This window comes from Marmota flaviventris, chromosome 1, assembly GCF_047511675.1.
Source record: "Marmota flaviventris isolate mMarFla1 chromosome 1, mMarFla1.hap1, whole genome shotgun sequence".
Lineage (NCBI taxonomy): Eukaryota > Metazoa > Chordata > Mammalia > Rodentia > Sciuridae > Marmota > Marmota flaviventris.
The window spans coordinates 211307781-211332681 of NC_092498.1; the positions used below are offsets into that span (position 1 = coordinate 211307781).

Sequence of the window (24901 nt, forward strand, 5' to 3'; positions counted from 1 at the left end):
GGAAAAGCCAGGTGCAGAAGTTTGTAGTAGTTCCCAGTAATCCGCTATATCTGGGTGTCACATAGGAAATCACGGCAAGGGGGCTTCTTTTTAGTATTCGCTTTAGGAGTGTTTCGTTTTAAGAATGCTTTATTCTTGAACCTTAAAAAAAAAAAAAAAAAAAAAAGAAAGAAAGAAAAAGAAAAAGAAATCGCACAGGTGGCTGGGTGCAGTGGCGCATGCCTGTAATCCCAGCAGTTTGGGAGGCTGAGGCAGGAGGCTGAGGCAGGAGGATGGCGATTTCAAAACCAGCCTTAGCAATTTAGCGAGGCGCTACGCAACTCAGTCAGACCCTGTCTCAAAATACAAAAAAGGGCTCGGGATGTGGCTCTGGTTAAGTACCCCTGAATTCAATCCTTGGTACCAAAAAGAAAAAGAAAAAAAAAATCGCACAGGAGAACCTAGAGGTAGGTCAGTGCTTGTCTCTGGCTTTAGCCCTCCTTGCTGTCAGCTGTTTTGGTTGCCTTTGGTAGTTTTAACCAGTAGGCTGAGGCAGGAGACCTCAGGATGCCCTTGAACATCTCATTCAACCTTGACCTTGGGTTTAGGGTTGGGGGTGATCTAGTTGAAGAATCACCTTAGAGAACTGGACACCACCACGTTGTTAGACTTTATTCCTTTGTTTTGTTTTGGTCTGGGGATCTAGTCCAGGCCCCTATTATACATTATTACCATGCCCTGGTTTACTTCTATAAATTCCAAACTTCCAGATGAGTATTCTTTCACTGCCTAAAAATCTGTGAATCAAAATTAAACTAATATTTAGTTCTTTTTGGTATATTTTGATTTCTTTATAAATGCATAAGGCCCTGAGTTTAATCCCTAGCACACACAAAAAGTGATTTTTGAAAGACCGTTCTTTTGATTTACTTCTCTATTTATGTATGTATCTGTGCATTTATTTGAATTTTCAAATACACATGGACAGACAGAGACATCTGACTTAACATATCTGGTACAAGGATCCATGTAAGAAATATCTGCCCCTTTATCCATTCTGCACTGATAGCTCACTCAGGATTTTTATAGATTCTCTGAGAGGCACTGTCATAAGGTGCTTAGACAGCCTTGGGTTTAATTAACTTTCCAAGCTATTTAACTAGAAAAGCTTGGGTAACTGACTTAACCTTGCTGGGCCTCAATTTCTTCATCTGTGAAATGGGTGAGAACAGCGGTTCCTATTTCCCAAAGGGTATCATGGGGATTAAAAGAACAGAACAAAAAAGGAACCCCACCCAGATGCTGACGTAATAAACATCAACTTAAAAGCAGAGATATAGAGGGCTGAGGTTGTAGCACAATGGTGGAGTGCTGGCTAGCATGTGTGAGGCACTAGATTTGGTCCTCAGCATCACATAAAATTAAATAAACCAGGTGTGGTGGCACATGCCTATAATCTCAGCAGCTAGGAAGGCTGAGGCAGGAGGAGTACAAGTTCAAAGCCAGCCTCAGCAAAAGCGAAGTGCTCAGCAACTCATTGAGACCCTATTTCTAAATAAATAAAATACAAAATAGGGGTGGGATGTGGCTCAGTGGCCAAGGGTCTCTGAGTTTAATCCCCAGTACCAATAAATAAATAAGCACTGGGTTCCATCCTTAGCACCACATAAAAATAAATAAGCCAGTCATGGTGGCTCACACCTGTAATCCCAGCAGCTCAGAAGGCTGAGGCAGGAGGATTGCAGTTTCAAAGCCAGCAACTTAGTTAGGCTGTAAGCAACCTAGTGAGACCCTGTCTCAAAACTGAAAAAAAAAAAAAAAAAAAAAGTGCTGGGAATGTGACTCAGTGGTTAAGCATCCTTGAATTCAATCAGTGGCACCAGGAAAAAAAAAAAACTAAATAAAATTTAGAAAAAAGCAGAGATACAGTACAGGCTGGGCATGGTGGCACATTCCTATAATCCCCATGGCTTAGGAGGCAGATGCTGGAGGATCATGCAGGTTCGATGCCAGCCTCAGCAACTTCGTGAGGTGTGAGGCTGTAAGCAACCTAGGGAGACTGCCTCAAAAAAAAAAAAAAAAGAGAGAGAGATTTATATAGATGTATGTGTAAAATCATAATAATCTGACTCCTCCAACATATTATCTAATGGTGTATTACTCAGAAATAAGAGCCAAAGGGTTATCACACAAATCAACACAGATCCCAAAAACCTTATGTTGTCTCTGACTTCTTTTGCTCCGGAGTACATACTCTGCATTTATGTTCCATTCTTTTATAGGCAAAACTAATTTTCTAATTCCAGAAATCAGATTAGTGGTTGTCTCTGAGATGTGTGTGTGTGTTGTGGGAGGAGTGATTTTGCTGGAAAAGGGTACAATGGAACTTTCTGGGAGGCTAGAAGTATTTTGTATCCTCATGGAAGGTGTGTGGTTCATGGATGTAGAGAATGATAAAAACTCATGTAACTGGTCACTTAATATCTGTCCACTTAATAATGTCAATTGTATCTCAATTAAAAAAAAAAAAAAAAAAAAAACAGGGCTGGGGTGGAGCTCAGTGGTAGAGAACATTAGTATGAGCAAGGCCCTGGATTCCATCCCCAGCATGGGAAAAGAAAAGATCTTCCAAGATCTTCCAGATTCAAGTTCTGTGCCTCTGGCAGAGGTTAGGAAGCAGTCCAGGTGAGATTAGGAGAGGCATGAGGAGGGCTGAAAGATGGATGGAAGTTGTAATGATGGGGAGATATAAAGGAGGATTCAGAAGAATAAAAAGAACTTGATAACTGTAAGTTCCAAGTAGGCCTGTCCTGAGTGGCCCCAGTTGGGAGCCATATGATAGGAATATGGGTAGAAAACAGGAAGGGAAGAGAGAAGCAAATGAGTTCTGAAGTCAGCTGTGGTTACAGGATACTGATAATTCTACTGCCCCATTACTTATCTGAACAGGATAAATCCCTTAGAGGTGCTACAATGTACCCCACACCCTACTGACTCATAGCTGAGTAGTGATCGGGCTAAAAGAAGGAAATGACTCACTCGCACATAGAGTGGGCAAAAAGCAACTAGGATTCCAGGATTTCGATAAATAAAAAGGGAAGTTCAGGCATGGGGCACTGGCAATAAAGATCTTGGGGGAGGAGCTTCTGTCACCCCATCTGGCGACAGCAGCTCTGGTGACCATCAATCCATTGCTCTCATCTTTGCATAAGGGACCATGTTACAAACTAAATGTGCCATTTGAAGGACTGGAAATACTAATAACACCTAAAAGCCCCTTATAGAATGAAAGAAGCTGGGAGTGGTTGCACACTTCTTTTAGCCCACCTTCTCAGGAGCTGAGGAAAGAGGATCATAAGTTTAAGACCAGCCTCAGCAACACAGCCAGATCCTGTCTCAAAAACTAAGGAGTCCGGGAAAAGGAGTGCTGGGGGTGTTTAGCACCCCTGGCTTCAATCCCCAGTACCACCAAAAAAAAAAATGAATAAATAAAATAAAATCCCCTCCCTGGACATCAAGTCTTCCCCTAGCTACAATTCGGATTTTTAGCACAGGTGCTCAAGATCTCTGTTTCCTCATGCTAGGGATGCCTACGATATTCTAAGCACTGCACCCTCCCTTAAAAAAAGATCTAAGGGCCAGGCATGGTGGCACATGCCTCTAATCCCAGCAGCTCAGGAGGCTGAGGCTGGAGGATTGTGAGTTCAAAGCCAGCCTCAGCAACTTAGCAAGGCCCTAAGCGACTTACTGAGACCCTGTCTCAAAATAAAAAATATTTTTAAAAAAGGGTTGGCGATGTGGCTCCGTGTAAGTACCCCTGGTTTTGATTCCTGGTACCAAATTTAAAAAAAAAAGTTTCCTGGCTGGAGCTGTTGCTCAGTGGCAGAGTGCTTTGCTTAGCATGCAAATACCCTTGGTCCAGGGGAGGGGAGGCACTGGGGTTGCGGCTCAGTGATAGAGTGCTTGCCTAGCACACATGAGGCACTGGGTTCGATCCTTAGCACCACATAAAAATAAATAAAATAAAGATATTGTGTCCATCTACAACTAAAAAAAAATATATATATATATATATGGAAAAAACTATATATATATATATATAGTTCCACCCCCCAGCATTGAAAAAAAAAGGAAAAAAAAGAAAAAAAAAAACATCTCTTAGACTCAAAACTTAGCGCTCTCATGTCATGAATGACAAGCCAGAAACAAAGTTATCGAAACAGAAAAGAAGAACACACATTTCTGCTTTTCATGCCCACATACAAATCAGGTGGTGAATGCTTTCGATGTTTTTCCCAGGCTATTGAACATAGTTGTGGTGCGGAGAAAACAAAATAGTGTATACAATTGTTTCCTTGAAAAAAGAAAATCCATTGGCAGTCGCAAACTCAAATTGAAAATAAATGAGAAATTGAGAAATCAATTGACCACTGAGCAGTGTGTCATGCACTGGTGGTCCCAGCTACTCTGGAGGCTGAGTTGGGAAAAATCACTTGAGCCAAGGACTTAGGGGCCAACCTGGGCAATATAGCAAAAACTCTGTCTCCTAAAAAGGGGGAAAACGATTCAGGAGGCTGAGGCAGGAGGATTGCAAGTTTGAAACCAGCCTCAGCAACTTAGCGAAACTCTTAAAATAAAAATATAAAAGGGCCAGAAAGGTAGCTCAGTGGCAGAGCAGCCCTGGATTTCATCTTCAGTACCAAAAACAAGATCAGGGCTGGGGTTGTAGCTCAGCCTAGGGGTTGAGCACTTGCCTAGCATGAGTGAGGTCCTGGGTTCGATTCTCAGCACCACATAAAAGTAAAATAAAGTCCATTGACAACTAAAAAAATGAAGGAAAATTAAAAAAAATAAAATAAAAAAATAAAGGAGAGGCCCTGGATTTCATTTCCAGCACCAACAAAGAAAACCACAAGACAGGTCAGTGCATGGATGCTTTTTCCCAAAGGCAGGTAAATTTTGTCACCTGTTCCTTTTGGGAAGGATAGCCTGTCTCTGTCACTGTTCAAGGCTGCTTAATTCCAGAGTCAGTTAGCAACAAAAGGCCATTTGCTTGATATCCAGGAAGGGTGTGAACGCTGTTAATGTACTTAATATGAAAAGGGGACATCAAAAGGCTCATAAAAGCACCAAGCAACAGAAGCATCTAGAGTTGGATCTTATCAGAAGTGTAATCCTATAGATAAGAGCAGGAATTTCCTAGAAAGAATAAGGAACTAATTCTCCCAGAAAGGTTTTAATTTCAAGAAAGATCACCCTGTAGACACCTCACACACAATAGTTGATGATCCCGATCTGATTTTTAGCTAAATGAAGGCAAGCAGTTTGGATTCCAACTACTTCCATTCTTAAAGGAAACTGACAAGAAATGTTTCAGGAAGTGCTCTGAAGACAGCTGGGAAGCTAGCTGGAGCCCTTAGGGCTACTAAAAACATACAGTATGATGGGGCTCTCTGAAGTCTGGGGAAACAGCATCCTGGGGAAGAGAAGACACATCAGATCCTCAGCCTGGCCAACCAGAGAGACAGGAAACGAAATTGAGCCACTCATGTTAGTCTTGCTCAAGACTTAACTGGCCACATTTTCTAAAGTGGATCAGTGAGTGAAGGACAAGGTAATCTGGTGCACCCTGAGGAAGCTGGCTCTATCCATTCTATATATACATCTAGGTGGCTGAAATATCCCAACAGTCATGCTGGCTATTTTGAAGCATCCTCTCTCCTTCTCCCAGCGGAAATGGGTGTGTCACAGTGGGAATTTCAAGACAAGACATTCAGAATTCTTCCTCCGAAGCCAAACGCCAGCCAGTAAAACAACAAAACCTTTTTCTACATGGTTGCTCAGGCATTGCCTGTCCTTTCATAAGTTTAAGCGGTTCTGAGTAGGAAAAAGACCATTTAGCTCTTGCCTAAAGCAGCGCCGACTGCCTCTAGGAAGCTAATTTAAAGCCATCTAAGAAAGCCGTAACTCGGGATCTTGTACCAACTGGCCTCTTGGCCAAATCTAAATTCAAACTTGCCCTCCTAAAAGGAAAAATCGCCACATGGGCAACTCGGCCACCCTAAAGGGTGTGGTCCCCGCCCCACCCTGGCTGCAAGTCTCAGGTTTGGACCAAGGAGCAATGGGAGTTTCTAAGGTAACATTTCAGCCCTGAGGTCTAAGGGTGGCCTGGGCCACATCTGTGTAATTGACGGGGAGGTGAAGAAAAAGGTGGAGCTGGAGAAGAAACTGCAGCCTCTGCCTAGGCGTGCTTAGCGGGTCCTTTCCATGCTCCCGGAAGCAGCTTCAGAACGTGTGGCCTCCTTTGTGACAGGACTCAGCCTGCCCAGGGTACCACGCCAGTCCCGCCCTGCGTATTCACAAGCCATGCCTTACACATCCGCCTCTGACTCCCATTGGACAAGGGGAGTGGCTCGAGGCTCGCCTGTTCAGACTGCACCCAATGGAAGCCTGGGGGCGGGTCCTGGAGGCGGGGCTTGGGGCGGTACCCCTGGGCTATCCCGCGCTGGGAGCTTGGGAGGTTACAAGAGTTCCAGCCGGCACAAAGCCCATCTGGACCCTACTGCCTGTGGGCAGAGGTGAAAGAGTATACCAGGCCTCCAAGTTGGGCAGTGGGGCTTCGAGTCACCCTTGCCCCAAGCATGGGGGGTGGAAATCTCAACATTTAGGCCTGGATGTCCCTACACCCACTCTGAGGAATTTGCGGTGGCCCCTTCCCAGGCGGAGACTTGGAATAGTCGAGCTAGGTTTCCACTGAGCCTACAGTGACTCCCACAATCCTTGCTCCTCCCTCCCATGAGTATTCTCTCCAGCCGCTTGGGAGGATCCTTGTGCCTTGTACCCACAAGTCTCCCAAGCAAGGAGTGATTCTCTTTCGCTCCTCACTTCTAAATTACCAAAAGGCTCCCGGAGATCAGTGGGCTGCCTTTACCCCGCAGGGGATCCTGGAGCAAGCCTTACCTTTAGCCCCCACCGCAGCGAAGAGTAGTGCGACAGCCCAGTGCAGCCCCCAGTCGGCGGTCCTCATGTTCACAGCGTCCACCTACAGTGTCTCCGCCCGGCTACAACCCCTCTATCCCTGCTGGAAACCAAGGCTTCGAGCAGCTCAGCGGCGACTACATGCGGGGCTAGAGTCATTTGCAGCATTTCTATGTGAGGTTTCTAGTAGGGGGAGGAGTTTGCAGTGGGGTGATTTTCAAAACTCTTCACCTCACTGCGGAGGAGGAGCTTCGAACGGCCGATGTGACATCGGCTTTTTAACCCGTGAAGCCCTGACTTGGATTCCAGTTCTTTCAAAGCTGCTCCAAAACAGGGGCTTGATTTAGTCCTCCGTGAAGAGTAGATTTCCCCCCCTCAGTTGAAATGCATCTCTTGAAAGATTCCTTGAAATGTCTCAACTTTTGAAACTGCCACGTTTCTTTTTCATTCCCAAAGAATAATCTTCATCCTTTGAAATGCTCCCATGGTCTAACGAGGATCTCCTTTCTGCCGCAAAAGGAAAATAGAAATATTGGAAACTTCCTTTCCTCTTCTCTCCTTTCTGTATTTGCCTTTTCCTTTCTAGCAATTGTGTGTGGATTTCTAAGTTTAGTTGCATATAGTTTTTGATGGATATTCCAAATCGCCTTATAAACAGTAATTAATGAGGAATTTAAATAAACTTTCAGGAAAGTACAGACAAAACATTATTTTGTTTTATCTAGCTAGCACTTGGATAAATTATGACCAAAAACATCTCAAAAATCAATTAGCCCAATACCTGGGGTCTGGATAGAAATATTGATTTTAGGGCAGAGTTAAACAAACAGAGGATGGTTTCCTTTCCTCAAAGCCAAATTAGAACCAAACAGGGAATAGGGCTTTCATAGTGAAGCCTGAGAGCCTTCACCACAGCTGGCTGATGGAAAGTAACTTTGAAGAATCAAGGAGTCTTTTTTTGGAATATTTATTTATTTATTTATTTATTTTTGTGCCCAGGATTGAACCCAGAGGCACTTAACCACCGAGCCATATCCTCAGCCGTGTGTGTGTGTGTATGTGTGTGTGTGTGTGTGTTTGTGTGTGTGTGTATGATGGTGGGGATTGAATACAGGTCCTGTGTGCAAAGCAAGCACTCTACTAACTGAGCTATATTCCCAGCCCTCCCCAACCCTTTTTTATATTTTATTTAGAGACAGTGTCTCTCTGAGTTGTCTTGCTAAGTTGCTGAGGCTGGCTTTGAACTTGCAATCTTCCTGCTTCAGCTTCCTGAGCCGCTGGGATTACAGGCAAGTGTTACCACACCCAGATCTTTTTGGAATAATGGGGTGTCCAGAGGCCATCTGCTAAAAAGGTGCCTGTGGGGCTGGGGATGTAGTGGTGGAACATTTGCCTAGCATGTGTGAGGCCCTGGGTTCCATCCCCAGCACTGGAAAAAAAAAATTAAAAGGCACCAATGAGAAACTTGCCTGTACCCCCACAAAGGATCTAACAGGCTGGGAGGAATCCTCAGGGAATGAGCCAGTGTTCTGGGGTTTTGCAAACTGTTTATAGCAGGGGTGGGAACCTCTCAGGAGGATTCTAGGGAAACCCAAAAGAGAATGCAGAAATGAGAAAGGAGGACAATTAAACCCTGAGAAAAATATGATTGCCTGACACAGTGGCTCATAACTGACACAGTGGCTCATACCTGGCCATACTTGGGAGGCTGAGGCAGGAGGATCACAAGTTCAAGGCCAGCCTGGGTAACTTAGTGAGACCCTATCTCAAAATAAAAAATATAAAGGGCTGCAGATGTAGTTCAGTTGTAGAGCACCCCTCCAGTACAGGGCGGGGGAGGGGAAGAGGAAAATGTGATTAATTCAGAGGCGGAAACTTATGAGTGTTTAGTAGTAAGGGGAGCCTTCTGAATCAAACAGACCTTAGGAGCTGGGGCTGCAGCTCAGTGATAGAGCGCTTGCCTAGAATATGTGAGTCATTGGGTTCCATCCTCAGCACTACAAAAAAATAAATAAGTAAAATAAAGGTATCGTTTCCATCTACAACCAAATATATTAAAACAAAAAACAGATCTTAGGGCAAGTAAATTAGCTTTCTGAGCCTGTAAAGGGAAATAATTCCTGAGCCTCTTTGCCAGGGTCAAAGTCACAAGAGATAAATAGCAATCTCCCAGGAAGTTTATAAGGATAAGCAAGTTATAGAAGTTATCACAACATTTATGAACATGTCCCCACTGAATTTCATTCCTTATCCCATATGCAAAAAAAAAAAAAAAAAAAAATTCATCCAGGTGCAGTGTCACACTTCTGTAATCTCAGCTACTCAGGAGGCTGAGGCAGGAGATTCACAAGTTCAAGGCCAGCCTGGGCAACTTAGTGAGAGCTTATCTCAAAATAAAAAGGGCCAGGGATGTAGCTCAGTGGCAGAATACCGCTGGGTTCAATCCCCAGTACCACCACCCACAAATAAATAAATAAATAAAGTTGAATCATTACGCTTGGTTTTCCTTTAGAAAAATTACAAGCCATAACAAGCTCTCTTTTGATATCTCATTCTTTCTCTTTCTTTCTTTCTTTTCTTCTTTTGAGACAGGGTCTCCCTGTGTTGTCCAGACTGGTCTGGAATTCCTAGGCTCCAGCAGTCCTCTTGCTTCAGCCTTCCAAGTACCTGGGACTTCAGGTATGAGTCATGTGCCTACACTTGGCTATCTCTCTTGTTTTTTTTTTGGTACTAGGGATTGAACCCAGGGTTGCTTTACCACGGAGCTATATCCCAAGCCCTTTTCATTTTTTATTTTGAGACAGAGTCTAAGTTGCTTAGGGCCTTGCTACATTGCTGAGGCTGGGAACTTGGGATCTTCCTGCCTCAGCCTCTGGAGTCCCTGGGATTACAGGCAAGCACCACCACACAAACCATCTCTCTTTATCCACATAGAAGTAGTCCTTCTTTCCTAACAGTCCTGGAAACAGTCACCAGTAAGTCATCTCTTCCCCAAAGGGACTTAGCTTAAATTACCTGCAGAGTTAAAGATCAGTGCTGGCTTCCAAACTCTTCTAACCGCAATGTCCCCATCTGCCAACATTTCCAAGACAGTCTTCCTAGCCCTCTCACCTGACTACAGAAATCTCAGGCCTCTCCTGTCCCTGCCACCCAAGGCTGTGGTACTGTGTTGCCCTGAGGACAGATCACACCCTATTTTTCTGCTTCTGTTTTGTGGAGCTTCCATAAGCTCCTTGCCCAGCTCACAGGGTTCTCAGGAGGGTCGAGTGAGCTGATGGACGTAACATGATCAGAGCACCCTGGACACATAACAAATGCCATATATAGTTTGCTTTTTTATTTGGCTCCTTTGTGTGCTGCATTATTTTTTCCCTTTAATCTCTTTGGGGAAGAGCTGTCTGTTCCTGCCTTCTTCTAGTAGGCATTGAGTAAGTAATCCTTCTGTGGGATCCTTTACTTTTTTTTTTCTTCCGTATTTGTATGTGTGTGTTGCTGGGTTGGAACCTGGCCTCATGCATGCAGGACAATTGCCTTACTACTGATCACACCCCAGATCCCACGTCTTTGATCTTGATTTGGCATAGGTATCTCATGCGATCTAACAAACAGCCTATCTAATTTGTCCTGGTTTCTTCCTCTAATTCATGCAGCGCCTCATACCAGAATAGATTTCCACCCCAACCTTGGCCAACCAGACAGGCTTTGGTCAAGGTGAGTCAGGGCAGCTAGGGCCTGGCCTTTGGCCTGCTAGACAGTTCAGAAAGGGTAACTACACAGGTCACAATGCCTTCCAGTGGGTATGGCTCAGAACATGCCTGGGCTCACCACCACCATCTCTCCCAGATGCCCATAAGCCACATGGGTGCAGATCTTATGGTTTCTTCTAGTGCCTGTTAGGCCATGGCACCAGAAACTATTAAGTGAAGGGGCTAGAGTGCACCTTGGTGGTAGCAGCTCATCTAACATGTACAGGCCCTGGGTTCAATCCCAAGTACTGGGAGGGGAAAAAAAGCCTGAGAGATTAACAGGGCAGGTACTCTATAAACACAGACCTGTGCAGTACCCAGATAATACAGAGGCTGCTTCTACTATGGGCAATGGGAAGCTACTAGATAAAAAGTATATTTAAGGGGCTGGAGTTATGTATGGCTCAGTGGTGGAGTGCTTGCCTATCATGTGTGAGGCACTGGGTTCGATTCTCGGCACCGCATATAAATAAATAAAGGTCCATGAATATCTAAAATTAAAAAAAAATTAAAAAGCGTATTTAAATTTATTTTGAGCAGGTGAAATATTCCTTTTTTAAATATCTTTACTTTATTTTTAATGTGGTGCTGAGGATTGAATCCCGTGCCTCATGCATGCTAGGCGAGTGCTCTACCACTGAGCCACAACTCCAGCCCCAGGTGAAACATTCCTATAGTTTAAAAGTAAGAAGACTTTTTTCCTAAAATCAGGAACAAGACAAGGATGCCTGCTCCCACCACTCTTATAGGTGTCCTCGCCAGAGCAAGTAGACAAGATAAAGAGATATAAGGCATCCTAATTGAAAAAAAGGAAATAAAATTATCTCTGTTCACAGACAACATGATCTTCTATGAAAATAACCCTTTTAAAGATGCCACAGAAAGTGCTGGGGGTGTAGCTCCATGTAGGTCTCCTGCCTAGCAAGGGCCTGGGTTTCATCTCCAGCACTGAAAAAAAGATTCCCAACCACTTCTTTGCAGAAATAAACAGTCTATCCTAAAATTCATATGGACCCTCAAGGGGTCCCAGATAGTCAAAACAATCTTGAAAAAGGAGCATTGTTGGAGGTCTCACACTTCCCATCCATCCAGGTCCTCTCCTTTCTGACAGTTTGGACTTCTGCGGTATCCTGCTAGAAACATTAGGCATATACAAGGAAGTGTGCCTCTATATTTTCTCCACAAAGTGTAGCACCGCTCACTCACACCTCTGCTTTTGCTCACTAATGTGTCCTATGGCACATTCTGGAGTAGATAACTTTGCAATCAGTCCAGGATGGTCAGGATTTCCACAGGCAGAGGCAGAGGAAGGGAAAGAAGTTGGCCGAGACAGGTGTGGAATGGCGGGAGGTTGGAATAGGGCCAAGATAGAGGCTGGGAGTAGCCTTTGAATGAAGGAAGCTATATTTATAGCAGTAAGAAACCTGGAGACCATTAAGCCTGGGAGTGGCAGGATTAAAGTTGTAATTTGGGCAGAGGACTCTTCAGTTATTTCACGGGAGTGGGGGGCAGGAGATTGACAGGAAGGCTGGGCAGGAATGCGGGGAGGAAGCAGTAAATTTACATCTCTTATTCAGACTTCTAGGCTGGTTATTAATTTACATGAATCATGAAGTTAACATTTCTGTCATTCACCATCCTTGACTTGTCCTAGATTATGAGTGTGTTGGTGTGAAGTGTATTGTTTACAGACTACTCCTAGCTAGAGGATTTAAAAAAAAATATTTTGTAGTTGTGGTTGGACACAATATCTTCATTTAATTTATTTTTATGTGGTGCTGAGGATCAAATCCAGGGCCTCACAAGTGCTAGGCAAGCACTCTACCGCTGAGCCACAACCCGAGGCCCTAGCTAGAGGATTTAATGACTGGTTTTGAAGTATCTGGAATGAACCAGAAGTACCTAGAAAGCTTAAAAAGATGAGTGGTCTGCCTGTAAGTAGGAAGACTTCAGAGGTCCATCTTGGTGATGTCACTTCTACCATTTCATACAAATCCCTTCTCCTTTTTGAGTCTCCTCACATTTATTTCTTATTCAAGAAACTTCTTTTTTCCTTTTTTTGCATCGATAGCTTCGGAACCCAGGTTCTGAATAGGTTCACATGTGGTAACCAGATGCTCTGCCACTGAGCCACAGCCCAGCCAAAGAAGCTTCTTTTCTTTTCTTTCTTTCTTTTTTTTTTTTTTGGGGGGGGGTAAAGGGGTTGAACTCAGGGGCATCCCCAGCCCTATTTTCATATTTTATTTAGAGACAGGGTCTCACTGAGTTGCTTAGCACCTCGCTGTTGCTGAGGCTGACTTTGATGTCACCATCCTCTTGCCTCAGCCTCCTGAGCCGCTGGGAATACAGGTGTGGGCCACCATGCCCAGCTGTTTTGAGAATTTTTTAATATTTATTTCCTTTAGTTTTCGGCGGACACAACGTCTTTGTTTGTATGTGGTGCTGAGGATCGAACCCGGGCCACACGCATGCCAGGCGAGCGCACTACCGCTTGAGCCACATCCCCAGCCTGCCCAGTTGTTTTTTTGTTTTTGTTTTTGTTTTTCTTTTGAGACAGGGTCTTGCTAAGTTGCTGAGGCTGTCCTCAGACTTGTGATCCTCCTGCCTCAGCTGTTAGACCAGGATGCAAGAAAAGATCACTGACTCCAATTAAAATCAAAATAAAGCAAGCTTATTATTTCGACCGGCCGGGCTGCCTCTCCCTCCCAAAACGGCAGGAACAAGACAGCACCCCAGCTTTCCTGCAGCCCAGCTTTATAGCCCAGAAAGTTACACAAAGGGGGGGTTACAGATAACAAAACTCTGAGGAGCATCACACTAATGGTAGTTTACATTTTTGCTGGCCCCAACATCAGAATTTATGAGGATCATTAGAGCCTCAGAGAGGGTCGTTGTCTGGCCAGGGAAGGCCAATATTTATGAGGTGTCACTAAAGTTTCAGAGAGGGCTGCTATCTGGTCAGAGAGCCAGGCATGGGTGAGTTCAAGGCACGGGCAGGCATTCCAAGCAGGTTCAGAATTTGCAGTAATTTATAGTAAAGCCGAAATTATCTTTTCATGGCTTTGTGGCGAGATGGCTCCCAATTTTGAGAGAAAAATCAGGTTGGGTCAATCACAGCCTCCCAAGTCAGTAGGATTACAGGGATTATAGGCATGTGCCACCATGCCTGGCTTCATAAAAATTTTATGTGACACATGAGCCTTTATTAATGAAGACCCAAAGAAACAGGAGAATCTGGGGGGGGTTTTGTTTGTTTGCTTTGTGGTATTGGGGATGGAACCCAGGGCCTCATACAGGCTAGATAAGCATTCTACCATGGAGCTATAGTCAGGCCCTAGAATCTGTGTGTGATGCTAACCTTGGTGAGGTGGGTGGTCATGGAGAGGCCTGGCTGATCAGAGGGAAAGACCAAATGCTTATAAACTGGTGGGACTGAGCAAGGGCTGTTTGTTCTGGGTCTTCTCTGTGTCTCTGTGTCTTCAGAGATCAGAACATTTTTTTCCTTCCAGTATAGGGAGGACACTTCTGGAATGAGTCTTGTGACCTCTGCAGGGGAAGTTCAGGGAGCTTTTACAACCCACTTCAGGAGAGAGGGGGGTCAGAATTCCTTCCAGTTTTCATGGCCTGCTTCAGCAGAGAAGGGGGTGCCAAGGTGCCATATTTCAGGTGGGGTATCCTGAACCCCAGCCATCACCACATCCACCACCACAGAGCAAAACATAGAATACGGCCCCACAACATGCCGCCCTGCAGGCCGTCCCGTGGTGGGAAGCCAGGGAGACCCTCTGAGGACGGGCTGTTGGAGCCCAGGGCTATTGATACGAGGCAGCTGAAGGAAGGGTGACCTGGGCTCTGGAAGGAGCAGACTCAAGTTCCCCCAGGGAGCAAACGAGGTTGGAAGGTTTCCACGGGAGAAGGGAGGCCAGTGTGGTAGGCATGGCGGGCATCAGGGAAGGCGAGGCAGGGAGGTGGCAAAGCAAAACTGCAGGACCTTGTGGGTCACTGCAAGGGAGGACATTGGCTTCTACCCAAGGTGGGGTGAGAGCTGTGAAGGGTTTTGAGGTAAGAGGGTGGCACTCTGCCTCGGGGGCTCTGATGCCCTCCTGCAGTTGTCTGGGAAATTGGGGGTGAGGGCAGGAGGTGGTGGTCCAGGGGGAAGATGAGGGGTGTGGGCCAGTGTGGGCCATGGGGGAGGCAGAGGGGGTCAGATTCCATTTCTATTTGGGCAGAGATGCCATGGGTGCAAAGGTCAAGGCCAGGAGTCTGCTCCTGTCAGCAAAGGACTGGCTGGGAGACCTCCCAGGCCTGCACAGCTCGGTGTCCCTTTCCTGGTGGCGGGGACAATGGTTGGGAATGAGCTCTACATCTGGACATTTGCCTGAAAGCTGCAGACCCAAGGCTGAGGGGGACATGGGCAGGAGCCTGGGCGCCCTGGGGAGTTCAGGACAGCAGCCCATCCAGGGGTTCAGCCTAGGGAACCGGTAGCCCTGGGTCCTGGCTAAGAGGCAAGTGGGTGAAAGGGCTCATCCCGTCCCAGTGTGGGCTTGAGAAGAAGGAGGGAGCCGGTCACCAGGGGGCTCCTGCAGTGTCCACTGCTGGCACAGAGATGGGGACAGGCCAGTGGTGCAGGGCTGAGGGGAGGGAGGGTCGGTGGTACAGAGAAGTCCCATTTGGGCAGATGGGACAGCTCTGGAGGTGGGTGTGGAGACGGCTGCACAACAGTGGGAATGAGCTTAGCTCCACGAACTGCCCCTCAGGCGGGTGGGGATGGCGCCTTCATATTCATCTTGCTGCAGTTAGGAAGGTGGCGGGAGCAGGGCAGGAGCGTGCTCAGAACTCCACGCCACCTGGCTGGCCTTGGCATCCAGGGCTTCTCTGCGTCAGTGCTGACGGGCCACAAGGGCGTCACAGCCTCCGTCATCTCTCGTCTGGTGACCTTGTCTGGTACCAGAAACCCACAGGAATCCAAGGAATCCAAGGAGAAAAAATCGTCAGAAACCACATTTATTTGTTTGTTTATTTATTTTTGTGGTGCTGGGGATTTGCCAGGCCGGCACTCTACCAGCTGAGCTGTGTACCAGCCCCTGCCCCACCCCAGTCCTTTTTGAGGATGCAGGTAACCCATGGCCTCCCTGGGGACCCTGCCCATCCCCCTCAGGGAGCAGATGTCACTCCCTGCTGGGGGCTTTGGCCACACAAGCTGCCAGCCACTCAGGCAGGCTCCTTCCTTGTGTTTCTGTTTTAAGTTAGGTAGACCTACTTGGTTTTGACTGATTGTGATAAAATATGCACAACACAACCTTTACCACCTCGCCACATTTAGGTGTCCATGGCATTCAGCATGTTCACATTGTGATGCAGCCATCACCACATGCAATCCAGAGCTTTCTCATCTTCCCAACATAAAACTCTGCCCCCATTGAATACCAACCCCCTGCCCTCCTCCCCAGCCCTGGCACCTACCATCCTACTTCCTGTGTCTTTGAGCTTGACCACTCTAGGGACTGGCCATCAGGGTACTCCCACAGGATCTCTTTGGGACTGGCTATTTCACTGAGCATGACCTTGAGGTCCATCCATGTAGTGTGTCCTAAGCTCTCCTCCCTTTTAAAGGCTAAGTAATATTCCATTATGTGCATGCACCATTGTGATCACCCACCAATCAATGGATGCCCAAGTTGCTCTCCATTTTTGGTGCGGTGATAACGTTGCTGTGACCACGGGTATATACATACCTCTTTGAGACCCTGGTTCACTATTTCTAGTTATATATCTAGAAGTGGGATTGCCGAAGGATATGGTGATTTTTTAAAATTATTATTTTTAGTTGTAGATGAACAAATACCTTTATTTTTATTTATTTTTAAGTGGTGCTGAGAATGGAACCCAGGGCCTCACACGTGCTAGGTGAGTGCTATGTCACTGAGCCCCAGCCCTGGCCCACAGATATGCTGATTCTAATGCTTCGTGTTTTGAAGAGCTGCCTTACTGTTCCCATAGTACTGCCCCATTTTCTGGGGCCCATTCCATTTTCATTTTTACTTGTAGTATCCCAGACTTTTTTCACGCTATAAGGCACTCAATTAAAAAACGTTCCCCAGATTTCCTTGTTTCCAGTAGCACATGACCTGTCTGAAAATAGAATTTTAAAAAAAGAAGGCTGGGAGGTGTGGTCCCAGGTCCCACCCAGCACCTCCAAACAAAGCAAGCCTTTTGAAGCCTCTCCTAGGAGAGCTACAAATATGTTCTGCCCAGGACTATCAAAGCAGGCTTAAAGGGCAAGAATGTGACATTTGAGATGAGGCTCGGGAGGAAATTGGCCAGTGAGGCATTATGGGAATGGGAAGAGCAACCTGCATGTGCAAATACCTGGAAATGTGCGAGGTGCAGTTTCAGTGGGGCCCCACGTGCATTTGGGAACTGCGAGAGTTGGGTTCCCTGGCTACAGGGAGGGGAGCGAGGGGGATGCTAAGACCACAGGGAAGAGCTGACCTTACTGGCCTGGACCAGTGGGGCGGGCAAGGATGCAGGGCGGCAGGTGGAGAGGTGGAGACAGCTCAGTGGGGCCTGACGGAGGGACAGAAGGCTCACTTGCATCGAAGGAAATGGTGGGGCCAGTGGGGCCCCATGAGAGGTGGGGACACAGAAGCAAAATCAGAAGTAGGTGGATTAACTGGACTTTGACACCTTGTTAAGATCTTGCTCTGGAAGATAAGATTGTCTTATTGCTGTTGAAACCTGAGGCCACTGACAGAAGCTCAACTGTTCTGCCAACTGGCATCTGGCTGGGCCGTGGTCCAGCTTGCTTTCCATCCTGACAATGTTCTAAAGCTCTTAGTTTCATGAGATCTGTCTCATTTAAAAATTGTTTCATGACGCCCCAGTTCCTGTCGCTGTGTAACATATCACACCATGGCTTAGTGGTTGAAGAACGGTCAGTTTATTATCTCCTGGTTTCTGTGGACAGGCTCAGCCCGGTGGTTCTGGCTTCAAGTTTGGGTGAAGGCTACAGATGAGAGTTGAGGGTCAGGGCTCCAGGGCCGGCCAGTGGTCTCACTCCCCACATGGTCCTGCTGCTACTTTTTGGCTTCTGCACAGGATGGTGGCTTGCTGGCAGCTGGGCTGTCCTATGGCAGCCAGTGGCTTAAAGCTGAGTGTGTGTCCCAGCAGGAAGGGTGCAAGTGGCAGTACCCTGGTGGCCTCCCTGTGGCAGCCAGGTGCTGTTTCACTATCCTTCATCAGGTACCAGTGAGCCCCAAGCCCACCAAAACGAGAGGAGGAAATTAGACTCTGTGATTTGAGTCGGGGAGTGGGGAGATCTGGGGCGGGAGAGAATGTGTGGCTGTTAGCCACACAGGATGTTCCGGGGCATTCCTGACCACTGGCCTCCCAGTCCAGGCTGCGTCAGGGCCCTGCATGGGCTCCATTGTGCCTGGACCTGGATTCCCAGCCTTTTTTTTGGTGCCAGGGATTGAACTCAGGGGCACTTAGCCACCGAGCCACATCCCAGCCCTTTTTAAATTTTATTTAGAGCCAGGGTCTCCCTGAGTTGCTTAGAGCTTCCCTAAGTTGCTCTGGTTGGCTTGGAATTTTTTTTTTTTTTTTTTTTTTGGTGCTGGGAATTAGAACCCAGGGCCTTGTGTATGCGAGGCAAGCACCCTACCAACTTCTACCAACTGAGCTATGGCCCCAGCCCCGGGCCCAAACCTGGGCTCCCATCTGTGCAGCCTTGGGCAGGTGGCTAAACTTCTCTGAACCCTCTACTCCACTGGGTCGGGAGAATCTGTGCAGAGGTCCTGGTCTGCAGGTGGGGGAGGGAGGGTGAGAGTGCAGGCCGGGAGCTGGTAGCTGGAAAGCAGCTATCACTAGGCCAGATTGACAAAGGCCCTGGTTATTAGCCAGTGCTCCTTGTTGGGCATGGTGGCACATGCCTACAATCCCAGCAACCTGGGAGGCTGAGGCAAGAGGATCACTAGTTTGAGGCAAGCCTGGGAAACTGTCTCAAAGTAAAATTTTAAAAAGGGGCTGGGGTGTACCTCAGTGGTAGAGCTCCTGCCTACCACTCTTTGTGAAGGCCTGGATTTGATCCCTAATACTACAAAGAAAAAGTGGGGTGGGAAGGAAGTAAGGTGTCAGATACCTCCAAAGGGTGGGAATGGGGTGAGCCTTTCTCCCTGTTGTGTCCTTGCTGCCAGAAGTGTGGGTTGGCTAGAGTGAACCATGGCAGTCATCTTGGGCCATGAGATAACCTTGAACAAAAAGGTGGTTGGTGCCCAGTGAAGAAGTTACATAAAAGCTTATTTCTGATACCATGTGACACCAATACCTGACTGATAGCGAAGAGATAAGAAGTCATATCTCAAGTCTAATTTAAGTATTATTTTGGATTTTGTTGCCATTCACAAACTATATCATTATAACACATACTTTTGCAATATACAGGTTTCACATGTCCCTATTTTCCCCCTGCTTAAGGGACTAATTTTTAAAACTGGCCTCTGTGCTGAGTGTGGTGGTATACACCTGTAATCCAAGAAGCCTGGGAGGCTGAGACAGGAGGACTGCAAGTTTGAGGCCAGCCCCAGCAACTTAGTAAGACACTGTCTTAAGATAAAAAAAAAATAAGGTCTGGCTATTAGCTCAGTGGTAAAGTGCCTCTGGGTTCAGGGTTCAATCCCAGTATCCAAAAAGTATATTTAAAAATAAAATAAAATTGGTCCCAGTTTATATTGAATACCATGAAAAATGAATCAGGTCTATTACAAAAACAAAGGGAAAGGGGGCTTCCAGGATAATGGAGCAAGGATCCCAGCAAATCCTCTTTCTAAAAACAAAATATGAAACTAGACAAAATTGTCCAAAGCAATATAACGTGTCAGCCGTGAGGCTCGAGTGTGAAAGGGGCAACAGGCAGACACGGTGGAGCCTGGTGGGGCCCTGGCCTAAGACTTTGAGAGGCTGAAATTTGTCCAGAGAACTAAAGGGGTCATGCCTGAGGAAGTGCTTGTGAGTGGCGACAATGACGCATCATAACTCCAGGTCCGCGCTGGACTTGGGCGCCCGAGCACCATGTCCTCATGTGGCTGCTGCCTGCTGAGATGGAGCTGCCAGCACAGCAGAGCCAAGAGCCCAAGCCAGTGACCTGGTCAAGATTTTCTTCTTTCCTGAGGCCTCAGTGTTCTCCTCTGTGAAATGGACCCCACGGGTCCTGGAGATGGAGGACAGGCACCTGGACACAGCGTGGCCCCCACTCCTGGCAGCCGGGAGCCCAGGAGCCAGGAAGGAGTCGCGCAGAGGGCAGGCTGCGTTGTGTTGTTGGTTTAATTTATTACTGTTTGACATCCAGTGACACTGACATACCCCGCCGGGCCCATGGCCCCTGGCCCCCGGCGAGTCTGACCTGTCCAATAAAATACAGTACGAGGAGTGGACGGCTACACACATGCACCCACATTACACTACAGTGACTCCAAGCCGCAGCCCTGCGGTGCTGCCAGGGAGAAGAACGGTTGCGGCGCCCCAATGCATGATTCTCTCTTTAGACAGTTAATGCTGTTACAAACGCTAGGAGGCCAGGCCAGGGCCAGACACAAACAGTCCTACATCTTCTCTGCCGTATAAATATGGAAGATTTTTTGTTTATACAGTTTCCCCCAAGTCTGGAACTACGTCTGCTGCTACCCGTTACTGCTAAGGGCTACTCCGTCTCGGCTCGGGAACGAGGGCTTGGGGTCGAGACTCTGGAATGTCGGAGCTCAGTCTTCCTCACTGCCACTTCCTGAGCGGTCCTGGACAAGGGACAGGAGGAGAGAGTGTGAGTCACCCCATCTGACAAGGCACTCCATTGGGCCACTGGGCTTTAAATGTATTTGTCCAGCAAAGCACCAGGCAGGCCACAGAGCCCCTTCCCTGGGTGACTTGAGCAAATTGAGCTCTTCCCAGGGGCCTGGCTCTGCATCCACATCCCTCCCCCTTGGGATCTGGGGACCCACGCAGCCCCCCATGTTCCATTCTGTTGCTGTCTGCTTGTCCCTGTGCCAATATCTGTGGCTTCAAAACCACGAGCATCCTTCCTGACCACACGAGATCTCTGCTGTTCCATGTGAACAAGTTAGTCTGGGAAGAGCCACAGAATACCCTGCAGGATCTGGACTATGCAGAGGGAACACTGTTACAACCCAGCCCCAGGGCCCGCCCTCTCATGGTCAGGACATCATTAATGTCCTCAGAGGTCAGATTCGTTCCCGGGACTTTATTTTGAAGCTATTGCAAAAGTTACAAGAAGAAACCAGGAAACACAAGGGGGCTGATAGAGATTCAGTGGCAGCTGGCCCTGAGCTGTGGTGTCCCTGGAGTCCGCAGGACCTCTCTGATTTGCCCCAGAGGAAATGGAGGCCTGAGAGAAAAGTGACCTCCCAGGTCCCAAGCTTAAGGACAGCCAGGGCACCTGCCAGCTCCCCCTGCTGAAGTGTGCTCACTGTGGCGTAGTGTGGCACTTCTCCTTGGGTCCAGGGACCCACAGAGACTGTGGGCTCATCACAGTGGCACAGGCCTATCACCATGTCTAGGGGCTGTGTGTTGTTAGCAGTGCCAGGGACAGAACCCAGAGCCCTGTAGGTGCTCTACCACCGAGCCACACCCCAGCCTTTTTTTATTTTAATGCGCAGGAGTTGTTTGGAAATTGTCCTGCCTGTGCTACAGCAGAAGTAAGGAACGGAGGCCCAAGGGCATGGCATGTTAGTTACACAGGGACAAGGACACCAGGAATGCCTCTATCATGGAGGGTGCTACGTCAGTCCAAGGGGATTGGCTAGTGCTGCCTCCAACTCTGGAAAAGATCCTGCCCATCTGCCTGGATGGGGGCCTTGGTGTCCCAGGGTGGGGCCACACTGGGCTGTAACCAGAAGCCCGAGGCCTCTGTGCCCGCATCTTGGATGACCACTGGCTTCTGGAATCGCAGACTCAGGCTGGGGTAGAGGGTCTGCCGTGGACTGGCTGTGACCTGTCACCTAATGGCCAGTCTCAGTTCCCTCACTGCAGAGCAGGGTATTCCAGCAGCCATGACTGCGGGGACACTGCCTTAGCCTGGACCTGCAGCAGCAGCTTGGGGTGTGGCATCTGGCTACCCCGCTGCCCACCGGCCCTGGCTGGTCCAGTTAGGCTGCTGCAGGGCTGTGGGGACCTCACCTCCTCTTGTTCCTCCTCACTGTCGTCATCACTCACAACTGGTTTGGCCCGGGAGCCACGGCTTGGCCGCCGTCGACCCCCCTTTAGCCGATCCTGTGCCTTCTCCTTCCGGCCGAGCTTGATCTTCACTTTGACAGAGCGGGCTGCGGAGGGACCAGGAAGAGGAGAGGGGGTGAGCTGGGGAGCCAGAGGTCCGCCGCCACTCTGCTCCTACCTCACCTCCCTCCCCGGGACTCACATTCAGATTCAGAGCCTTCCTCCTCGCCCTCCTCCTCTTCCTCACTTTCCTCGCCTTCACTGTCGTCCTCTTTCTCAATTTTCTGCCTCACGCTGGTAAAGACTGACTGCAGGACAATGGAGTCCTCGTAGATCTGGTGGGGACACAGGGCTGAGTTGGGACGGTCCGAAGGGCTACCCTATCCCCAGCCTCTACATGGAGACCAAGTGGCCAGCCCAGCCCACAGAGCAGGGTGCCCGTGTCCACAGTCCTCTCCCCACGGCTGCCCTGAGAGCATCAGGCTTATTAAAGGCCCCTGGAAAAAGGGCTGGGATGTTAATTTTTGAATGATCACACGCCTCCCCTCCTTTGAAGACCCCCAGCAAGCATCTCTGAGGAGGTGGGTAGTGAGGCCTGTCCCTTGCAGAAGCCACCATCTCCACAGGCTCCTCAAAGGAAAACCCCGCTCCTGGGAGGCGCCCATCCCACACACACTAGGAAAACTGCCAGGACGAGGGTATGGGCCGTACCCAGTCACCACAGGGAAGGCTGTGCCCACAGGATTCCTTCCAGGAGAGACCCCTAGAGCATTTAAACCCCAACACCTCCACCTGGAGGGACAGGTCTGAAGCCATTTCCTCGGCGGGGCAGGTGGTTGTTTTCTGCGTGCTATTATTATAAACAGCACATCAGCCCAAGTTCCCAGAATGGGATTTTTTTTTTTTAATATTTATTTTTTAGTTGCATTTGGACTCAATACATATCCCATCGGCTGAACCAAGGGGCAGATTGTCTGGAGCCTGGGTGAAGTGGCTGGGCCAGGACAGCCCAGGCGGTGCCCACTCACCAGTGAGCCCTCCAGGTTGAAGGTCTGCGCATTCTGGCACAGCAGCATCACGTCCTTCTCCAGGTCGCTGAGGCTGCGGTACTTGTGGTTGCGGATACGTTCCTGCCAGGAGAAGGAAGGCCTTACCTCAGGGCCTCCTCTCCCTACCCCCACCCTGTGCTGCGGACCCTACGGTCCAGCCTCTAACCCCCTTTGCTAACTCAGAGGCCCAGGGCCATGGTAACCTCCAGGCAGCCCTGGACACCAGCTGCATGCTGGGAGGCTTAAGGCCACCCCCTGCCAGGTCCCTGATGATCTTTCCCATATGCCTCTTTCAGATGGGGCTACCCATGGAAGCCTCTGGGTTCTATCACATTGTCCCCAAACCCCACACACCCCACATGTGGGGTTGACCTCGCCAAGAGCTCTGACACCCACCCCAGGCCGGAGTTACCTTTATCTTCTTGAAGTCCACAGGCTTGCGGATGAGCTCGTAGTACTCGGGCAGCTCCTTGCGCGAGGGCAGCTGGATGAACACCTCACTGAGCTGACGTCCACTACTACTGTAAGGCAGGACATGGCACACGTCATTCCCACGCCGCCCTCCTGGGGGAGATTCCACCCCATGCCATTTGACAGCAGAGAGGACGAGATGTTAATGTAGACATGGGAGCTGCCACAAGTGCACTGTCTTGGACAGCCCCAGCCCTGGAGGGAATGGTGGTGCGCTCAGCCCCTCACCAGTTGCTGGTATTCCTATCTGATGCTACCAGGAGTTTGCTTGTGCTGGTAGCATACACATGATTCCAAAGACCACGGGGTTCCCGTGTGGGTGTGTCTCTTGCAGGTGGCACTGTGAGCCTGTAACCTTCAGAAACGGTGGGAAGAATCTGAGGAGAAAGATGTCTTCCAGGGCTTTCCACTGGGTGAGTACCAATTACTATAAGGGAGCAGAGGAAAGAGCCACAGGCCACGAAGTGTGGTTGGGTGTGCATTTGTGTGCATTTGTCTCCTGGTGAAGCCAGGAGCCCTGCCTCCTACAAAAAGGACCACCTAAGAACACAGCCCAAGATGGGTGGACAGATGCTTCAGGAACAGAACACATAGGTCGGGTGTGGTGGTGCACACCTGTAATCCCAGTGGCTCTGGAGGCTGAGGGAGAGGATCAGCCTCAGCAACTTAGGGAGGCCCTGTTTCAAAAAATAAAAAGAAGGGCTGGGGATGAAGCTCAGTGTTAGAGCACCCCTGGGTTCTAGCCCAGCAACAAGAAACAAAACAAAAAAGAACATGGAAAGCAGACGACCCTTTGCATTCTAGCACCCTCCTCTGTCCTCAAGTCCAGGCTGGCCTACCCAGGGCTCCTGCAGGATATGGACAGTTGGGTGGGTGTGGACAGTGGGCTAGGCTACAGCATGTGGGGTGGCCATCCAAGAAGCCATGTGACCCAGTCAATCCTGTTCTGAAGGGTCCCCTCCTCTCCCAGGATGCCTGCCACGAGCTCCACCTAGGGCTTTATGTCCAATATGCTATCCTGCTCCTCCTGGCTGCTTTGTCACTTGGGCTTTTCAGTGTCAAACCCTAGGCAGGTAGCAGGGAAAAATGGATGACCACAGCGTTGTCCCCGAAACTTCTTTTGTAATTATCAGCAGAAATGAAGCCTTACTTCTCTGCATCCTCAAGGGGCAGATTTGCCACCTGCCTCCCAGGGCTGCTCACAGCTTGGGTCCTAGGTCCCTTGTGCTCATTTTGGTGTTTCTGTGTGTCACAGAGCCCTGATTCAATGGACAGGGACCCCCACCCCCACCCCGCCATGACCACAACCATGCTGGGCGAGGTCAGTCACTGTGCCAGACCCCACACACGACTCTGGCGGAGGCACAGGGCTAGCTAGGCAGGTGGAAGTTCGGCATGCCCTACCCGCCTTGGGATTCCTCCCTGCCAGGCTTCCCTTCCATGGCATATGTGGGG

At 48.7% G+C, this 24901-nt stretch overlaps 2 protein-coding genes across 6 annotated transcripts in view; both read right to left on the minus strand.

Moving 5' to 3' along the window:
• Ldlr (low density lipoprotein receptor) overlaps nt 1-7142 on the minus strand; it is a 40294-nt gene extending 33152 nt beyond the window's left edge. Inside the window, exon 1 of the mRNA XM_027955302.2 lies at nt 6940-7142. Coding sequence (XP_027811103.2) covers nt 6940-7006 — 67 coding nt within the window. The 5' untranslated portion in view covers nt 7007-7142. The remainder of the gene's footprint in view (nt 1-6939) is intronic.
• A 12864-nt stretch (nt 7143-20006) lies between these two features.
• Smarca4 (SWI/SNF related BAF chromatin remodeling complex subunit ATPase 4) overlaps nt 20007-24901 on the minus strand; it is a 91164-nt gene continuing 86269 nt past the window's right edge. For 3 of the 5 annotated variants that reach the window (XM_071602548.1, XM_027955362.3, XM_034637167.2), the window contains 5 exons: nt 23388-23496; nt 22955-23056; nt 22129-22261; nt 21891-22033; nt 20007-20491 (listed from right to left, as the gene is read on the minus strand). In XM_071602548.1, coding sequence (XP_071458649.1) covers nt 20459-20491; nt 21891-22033; nt 22129-22261; nt 22955-23056; nt 23388-23496 — 520 coding nt within the window. In that variant the 3' untranslated portion in view covers nt 20007-20458. The remainder of the gene's footprint in view (nt 20492-21890; nt 22034-22128; nt 22262-22954; nt 23057-23387; nt 23497-24901) is intronic. The other 2 variants (XM_071602550.1, XM_071602560.1) reach the window with 1 other exon arrangement.